The following is an 8682-nucleotide window of genomic DNA, read 5'->3' on the forward strand; positions in this document are numbered from 1 at the left end:
GTGAGATACTGTATAATATTTATATATATAACCATTTTCTGAAATTCTAATTTCGCATAGAATGAACTTGAATTTGAATTGAAAATATTAGAAAAGAATAGAAACAATAGAACAGAATGGAATAAATGTAATATATATATATATATATATATATATATATATATATATATATATATTTTTTTTTTTTTCTATTCTGTTCTATTGTTTTTCTATGCTATTCTTTTCTATTCTATTCTAATCTTTTCTATTCAAATTCAAATTCATCCTATATGGAATTCAAATTTCGGAAAATGTTATATATATATATATATATATATATATATATATATATAAACATATATATATATATATATATATATATATATATATATATATATATATATATATATATATATATATATATATATATATATATATATATATATATATATATATATATATATATATATATATACATATATATACAGTGCCTTGCAAAAATATTCACCCCCTTGGCTTTTTACCTGTTTTGTTACATTACAGCCTTTAGTTCAATGTTTGTTTAATCTGAACTATAGGTGATGGATCAGAACACAAGTCTAGTCTAATTTGGTGAAGTAAAATTAGAAAAATATATACATAAATCTAGTTTTCAGAAATAAAAAACTGATAATTGGCATGTGCGTATGTATTCACCCCCTTTGTTATGAAGCCTATAAAAAGCTCTGGTGCAACCAATTACCTTCAGAAGTCACATAATTAGTGAAATGATGTCCACCTGTGTGCAATCTAAGTGTCACATGATCTGTCATTACATATACACACCTTTTTGAAAGGCCCCAGAGGCTGCAACACCTAAGCAAGAAGCACCACTAACCAAACACTGCCATGAAGACCGAGGAACTCTCCAAACAAGTAAGGGGCAATGTTGTGGAGATGTATAAGTTTAGGTTATAAAAAAAGATCCAAATCGTTGATGATCCCTAGGAGCACCATCAAATCTATCACAACCAGGGAAAGTACATGGCACAACAGCAAACCTGCCAAGAGACGGCCGCACAAAAAACTCCACAAAAACTCATGGTTTGGGCAAGAAGGGCATTAATCAGAGAGGCAGCACAGAGACCTAAGGTAACCCTGGAGGAGCTGCAGAGTTCCACAGCAGAGACTGGAGTATCTGTACATAGGACAACAATAAGCCGCACGCTCCATAGAGTTGGGCTTTATGGCAGAGTGGCCCAAAAAAAGCCATTACTTTCAGCAAAAAACAAAATGGCACGTTTTGAGTTTGCGAAAAGGCATGTGGGAGACTCCCAAAATGTATGGAGGAAGGTGCTCTGATCTGATGAGACCAAAATTGAACTTTTTGGCCATCAAAGAAAACGCTATGTCTGGAGGAAACCCAACACATCACATCACCCAAACAACATCACCAAACAACACAGTGAAACATGGTGGTGGCAGCAACATGCTGTGGGGATGTTTTTCAGCAGTCGGGACTGGGAAACTGGTCAGAGTTGAGGGAAAGTTGGATGGTGCTAAATACAGGGATATTCTTGAGCAAAACCTATACCACTCTCTGTGTGATTTGATGCTAGGACAGAGGTTCACCTTCCAGCAGGACAATGACCCCAAACACACTGATAAAGCAACACTTGAGTGGTTTAAGGGGAAACATGTAAATGTGTTGGAATGGCCTAGTCAAAGCTCAGACCTCAATCCAATAGAAAATCTGTGGTCAGACTTAAAGATTGCTGTTCACAAGCGCAAACCATCCAACTTGAAGGAGCTGGAGCAGTTTTGCAGGAGGAATGGGCAAAAATCCCAATGGTAAGATGTGGCAAGCTCATAGAGACTTATCCCAAGTGACTTGGAGCTATGATAGCCACAAAAGGTGGCTCTACAAAGTATTCACTTTAGGGGGGTGAATAGTTATGCACATTGACTTTTTCTGTTATTTTGTCCTATTTGTTGTTTGCTTCACAATAAAAAAAAAAGCATCTTCAAAGTTGTAGGCATGTTCTGTAAATTAAATGATACAAATCCTCAAACAATCCATGTTAATTCCAGGTTGTGAGGCAACAAAACACGAAAAATGCCAAGGGGTTGAATACTTTTGCAAGGCACTGTATATATATATATATATATATATATATATATATATATATATATATATATATATATATATATATATATATATATATATAATGTTTTTCCTATTCTGTTCCATTGTTTTTCTATGCTATTCTTTTCTATCATTTTCTATTCTATTCTAATCTTTTCTATTAAAATTCGATTTCATTCTATGCAAAATTCGAACTTCGAAAAAAGGTTATATATAGTTTACTTTTTGGACTACGATCAAACTTTTTTCGAATGCGGTAGCATTTTTTCCAATTTGATAGTTTTTTTCGATTGCGTGTACGAGCGCCAGCATGGGGATTTCTGTGTGTAAACACACAAATTCCTCTGCTGTCAGAGGAGAGGAGCCATATCTTTTCTTCCTACCAAGTAGGAAAAATGATATGGCTCCTCTCCTAGTCACTCACATCCCCACACAGTTAGAACATGCAGAGGGAACACACATTTAACTCCTTGATCACCTCCTACTGTTAACCCCTTCCTTGCTAGTGACATTTACACAGTAATCAGTGCATTTTTATAGCACTGATCGCTGTATAAATGTCAACAGTCCCCAAAAATGTGTTAAAAGGCTCCTATCTGTCCATCGCAATGTTGCAGTACCACTAAAAATCGTAGATCACTGACATTACTGGTAAAAAAATAATAATACAAATGCCATATAAATGCCATAAATCTTTCCCATAGTTTGCAGACGCTATAAATTTTGCGCAAACCAATCAATATACGCCTTTTGTGATTTTTTTGGGTTTTTTTTACCAAAAATATGTAGAAGAATATATATTGGCCTAAACTGATAAAAACCATAGATCAAATACCACCAAAAGAAAGCTCTATTTGTGGGGAAAAAAAGACGCAAATTCCGTTTGGGTACAGCGTCGAGCGACCACGCAATTGTCAGTTAAAACGACACAGTGCCAAATTGTAAAACGTGCTCTGGTCAGGAAAGGGGTAAAATCTTCTGGGGCTGAAGCGTTTAAATGTTGCAAAACTGAAACCTTGAGAAGGGAGGGAGTAAGAGAGAAAGCGTTCTAGCATAAAGTCATATAAAATGGGCTTTGCAAAATTGTTATACAAAATGGATTCTTTTTGTGCTTAAATGAACAATAGAGTGAGTCTCTATGTCAGCTGTCGAACAACGAAGTTGATTAAAAAAATGACATGACCTCACACAACTGGTCCCAGTCTGAGATAAGCTGGTATATTATTATTTTGTTGGTTTCTTTCTTTCTTTCTTCATAATGAAATGGTAATAATTACTGATCATGTATAATCTATTAGAAAGCACTGTGGTTTAGACTTATTACTGTACATTTTGAAATATTTCTTGAAAACTGAGAATTTGTGTATAAATTATAGTCTAATGTATCCTTCTTTTACCATTCTCTCTGTTAATAAATATTTTAGAAAAACATTTGTTTCCCGTATAATGATAATGAATCCCATGAAAATATCAATTCACACTTGGGATCCCCAACAGTTTCATATAACGTTTTTGCTTATCTATAAAAGCAATAATACCCTGCATAATTAGATAATGCTACCTTAGGTGGAGACACATCACATGGCTGTGAAGCGTTCATCTTAATATCGCACTTGAACTATCCACTTTCAACTGATTGTTAGATGATGTAAGTATATTTTCAAATGTTATGTTATTACCTTAAGATTGGGTTCACACCTCTGATGCGGCTCACAGCAGAGGTTCCGGTGCGCCCCTGCTCTCCATTTCGGGGAGGCGCACCAGGGCTGAATTTTTGCCTGAATTCGACCCTGAAACTGAGCCAAAGACGCAGCTGCAACAGAGATATGTGAACCGGCTCTATAAAGAATCTTCTGTCATGCGAATTGGGTGCAGGGAAACCTGCATCCAATTCACATAGATGTGAACCTAGTCTAAAGCCCTGTACACGTACACACAATCGGACTTTCCACCAACAAAACCGTGGAATTTTGTCTGAATGGTGTTGGCTCAAACTTGTCTTGCATACACACGGTCACTCAAATGTTGGCCAACAATTATGAACGCAGTGACGTGCTAGACATACGTAGGTTTTTCAGCTCTTTAGCGCCACCCTTTGGGCTCCTTCTGCTAATTCCGTGTTAGTAGAAGTTTGGTGAGTGTTGATTCACGCTTTTGTTTTCGCGCTTTTCATTTATCGCTTTTCATTTCGTGCTTTTCAGTTCGTTTCTGAACGGCCGTTCGTCAACCAGCCATGTTGCGAAATTGGAGGAGATAACGTGTTATTTATTATTGGCCTTGGAGTTATTGCTTTGACATTCTTGTTTTGGTTGAATAATGATTTGATTTGGTATATTGTCTATGTTTTTGGATGCATAGAATGCACTTTTTGGTTATTTTCTATTGGCAGATAGCATGTGTAATTTTTTTTTTTTTTTTTAATGCACAATAAAAAATTTGAGAGAATAATACTTGGCTATGTGTTTTACTTCAAATGACAGTTTGGGAGTAGGCAGTTACATTTAAAAAAATACAATGTAAAATTGACACTAACATAGTTGTATCTTTGTTCTTAAAAACTACGGGATAATGGTGTTGTGGTAACTTGTGGTAAAAAAAAAAATATATAATATTATTATTCTTGATATCACTAGAAAAAAAAAACCTTTGAAAATTTGTTTGCAATAACTCCATCAGTATCACCAGCAAAGCAGCTTCATTATTATCCCATTAAAGAAGAAGAGAATTGTGCGCTGCGTTTGGAGATTTCATAATTTGCCACGTCATGAATGTTAATTCTCCATTACGAGCACTAGTTTACAAGACCGACCGCTTCAGCTTCCAAGCATGCGTGTTTGTACTTTGGACTTTTGTCCAATGGACTTGTGTACACACGCTCGGAAAATCCGACAACACACATTTGTTGGGAGTAAATTTGAGAACATGCTAGCCGACATTTGTGGGTGGAAAGTCCGACAACAATTGTCCGATGGAGCATACACATGGTCGGACTTTCCACCAACAATCTCACATCCAACATTTCCCGTCGGAAAATCTGATCATGTGTATGGGGCATTAGAGTCCAGTATACTTTAGAGTGGTGATGGCATTGTAAAATAGCCAACATGATAAAATTTTACTTTATCTATTTATAAACAACATGTAAACTGCAGTACCTCTAGCATAGACTCCATGTTTAATGATTGTATTCCAGTAATTCTGAATGGCTGGCTTTACATTTTAGCATTTCTCATTATATTGCTTTACTGTATACTGCAAGAATGGTTGGGCCCCTTTCACATGGGCTCTCTGTTTGTCTGTTTTTCATCCGTTTGTCGACATGTGAAAAATGGATGCACTCCTATGGGCAAACAGATTTAAACATACATAGTTCGGTAACTTTAGACACGTGCAATTTGTTTTGTTCTAAATTCGTTTTTTAACGAATTTCGACAAATTTGTTAATTCAAAAATATCCGAATGAATGAAAACCCATCTAACAAATTTTTCCGAACATTCGCAAATTTGAATATTCGAAAATTCGGAAATTCGGACATTCGGAAATTCGAAATGTGAAAATCCTAAAACCCCGAAAATGCGAAAATCTGAAATAATAGCTAACTAATAATAACTTAACTATTACTAACTATTAAATTATAGGTATTGGAATTTCCTTTCAAATTTGGCTGTTAGTGAACGTAACGAATACGAATTTGTCCAAAGTAACGAATTAACCCGAAATAACTAATGCCGTATCTAAACGAATGGAACGTAACAAATTAATAATAATAAATAACAATAATAAAAATTAAAAAAAAACTTTTTATTATTATTTATTATTAATTCATTCCATTCCATTTGTTTAGTTGCGGCATTTGTTATTTCGGATAATTCGTGACTTTGGATAAATTCGTATTCGTACCGTTCACTAACAGCCTAATTTGAAAGGAAATTCCAATATTTAATAGTTACGCCCTGTACACACGGTCGGATTTTCCGATGGAAAATGTCCGATCGGAGCGTGTTGTTGGAAATTCTGACCGTGTGTGGGCTCCATCGGACATTTTTCATCGGATTTTCCGACACACAAAGTTGGACAGCAGGAGATAAAATTTCCCGACAACAAAATCCGTTGTCGGAAATTCCGATCGTGTGTACACAAATCCAATGGACAAAGTGCCACGCATGCTCAGAATAAATAAAGAGATGAAAGCTATTGGCCACTGCCCCGTTTATAGTCCCAACGTACGTGTTTTACGTCACCGCGTTCAGAACGATCGGATTTTCCGACAACTTTGTGTGACCGTGTGTATGCAAGACAAGTTTGAGACAACATCCGTCGGAAAAAATCCTAGGATTTTGTTGTCGGAATGTCCGAACAAAGTCCGACCGTGTGTACGCCCTATTAGTTATTACTAGTTAGTTAGTTATTGTTTCAAATTTTCGTATTTTCTTTCTTTTTTTCGAATTTATGAACTTTCAAATTTACGTATTTACGAATTTCTGAATTGAGATCATAACAAATGACCCAAAAAATGGAAAAACAATACACGAATGAAACGAAAAAGAAAACATTTTTTAGCAGTGTACATGTCTAGTTAACATCAGTTTTTCAACCATATCTGTTAAGGTCATTTTTTCAAGCGAAACAAGTCTGCATTTTTGTTTGTTTAAAAAAATGAGAGCAGATGAAAAATGGATGTAGATGGATGAAAAGGGATGAAAATCAGATGTAAAAAGAACATAAGTAAATGGAAGATGGATGTGTCAGGGCTGGGCCCTTCCTTCTCTGAGCTGGCCGCTCAGCTGTCGGCTAATTGCTAGCTCCTATCTTTTTACAGTGACTCACCTGTTGATGATATCCTGCTCATCAGTCCTGCTTACTTAAGCCGTCCAGCCCAGATGATCTCTACCTTTGCCTTGGTCACATCTCTAGAGACGCTCTCCTATGTTGCTGTTAAAGACTTGCTTGGCTGACATTTCTTCTGGCTCCAGATCCTGCTTGCTGTTCTATTACGCTCATCTCTAGCTTCCTGACGTTTTGGCTTGTCTGACTATCCATTGATTTAACTGTACTTCTGTCTCAGTCTCAGTCTGATTCGTGGTTTCTGACAGGATGTAATTGATGTAAACATCTGAATCTGTGACTGAACTTATGATGCCTGTGTGAAAGAGGCCTTATAGTTTCTATATTGTTTAAACTAGACTTCTTTCTCTAAGCTATTTTCAATAGCTGGGTAAAGATACTTTATACAGTATGATTGTCTGTTTTCAGGTTATGGTTGTTAAAAGTGTGACCAGACCTACCACAATACACCTCCTTCATTCAGAATTTCAAACTTCTAAAGGTAAAACAAGTTTAATTTTCCTTTCTTTTCTCCTTCCTTCCTTGCTTCCATATATTTCACGCATTAAAAAATATTTTCTTTTCAGGTTATGCATGAAAAAAATGTTACCAGAATTATCACAATCCACCTCTTAGGATTTCAGACTTCTCAGAGTATAAAATATATGATCTTTTTTCTTTTGGCTATGATTTATTGTATGACAATATGTGGAAATCTCCTAATCTTCGCACTGGTGTCCTACAGCAAATCCCTCCATTCTCCCATGTACTTCTTCCTCTCCCAGTTATCCATATCAGATATCTTACTAATAAGCGACTTTCTTCCTAACATGCTCCGTGATGTTTTAATTGAAGAGCCCGTGATATCATTTTCTGATTGCATCATCCAGTTTTATTTTTTTGCTGTTTCTGGGACTTTGGAGTGTCTTCTTCTGACTGTGATGTCTTATGATAGATATTTGGCCATCTGTAAACCATTACATTATCATTTACTAATGAACCACAGGTTTTGCTGGGTAACAGTCTTCACATCTTGGACTTTAAGCAATTTTTTAAATATTATTACCACCTCAACCATTTTCCAGTTACAGTTTTGTGGTCCCAATAAAATTGACCATTTTTTCTGTGATCTTATTCCAATCCTAAAACTTTCCTGCTCCGATACAACCATTATTCAAATAGCTTTGAAATCAATGATCGCTTTACTGGTTGTGATCCCGTTCTGTATTGTCAGTGTATCGTATATTTATATTTTAGTCACTATTTTTGAAATCCCTTCCAACATTGGGAGAAAGAGAGCTTTCTCAACATGCAGTTCCCACCTGACTGTTGTTTCCATTTATTACGGTACTTTATTTTGTGTGTATTTGATACCTAGTGGAGGACAGTCATGGAACACTTCTAAATTCTTGTCATTACTGTACACTATGGTCACCCCACTGATGAATCCAATCATATATAGCCTGAGGAATAAAGACTTTAAGAAATCTGTGAGAAAACTCATCAGCTTCTCTTTTAGTTTAGCACAACACTAAAGTCAAATTTTCATTGAAAAATTTGCCTGAACTTTTAGATGGGAAGGTATAGGATGAAACTTTGACTTTGAATATACACTATATTACCAAAAGTATTGGGACGCCTGCCTTTACACGCACATGAACTTTAATGGCATCCCAGTCTTATTCCGTAGGGATCAATATTGAGTTGTCCCACCCTTTGCAGCTATAACAGCTTCAACTCTTCTGGGAAGGCT

The 8682-nt window shown here is 35.8% G+C and overlaps 1 protein-coding gene across 1 annotated transcript; it reads left to right on the top strand.

Moving 5' to 3' along the window:
- Positions 1 to 7759: 7759 nt before the first annotated feature.
- Positions 7760 to 8464, top strand: LOC141134200 (olfactory receptor 5G25-like). Its single transcript, XM_073623781.1, has one exon. It carries the CDS (start codon positions 7760 to 7762, stop codon positions 8462 to 8464), a length of 705 nt encoding a protein of 234 aa, XP_073479882.1.
- Positions 8465 to 8682: the final 218 nt, after the last annotated feature.

The sequence above is a fragment of the Aquarana catesbeiana genome, linkage group LG03, assembly GCF_042186555.1.
Source record: "Aquarana catesbeiana isolate 2022-GZ linkage group LG03, ASM4218655v1, whole genome shotgun sequence".
Classification (NCBI taxonomy): Eukaryota; Metazoa; Chordata; class Amphibia; order Anura; family Ranidae; genus Aquarana; species Aquarana catesbeiana.

Excerpts from the sequence above, each read along its gene's own strand:
- LOC141134200 (XM_073623781.1), top strand. The coding sequence starts at position 7,760 with ATGCTCCGTGATGTTTTAATTGAAGAGCCCGTGATATCATTTTCTGAT.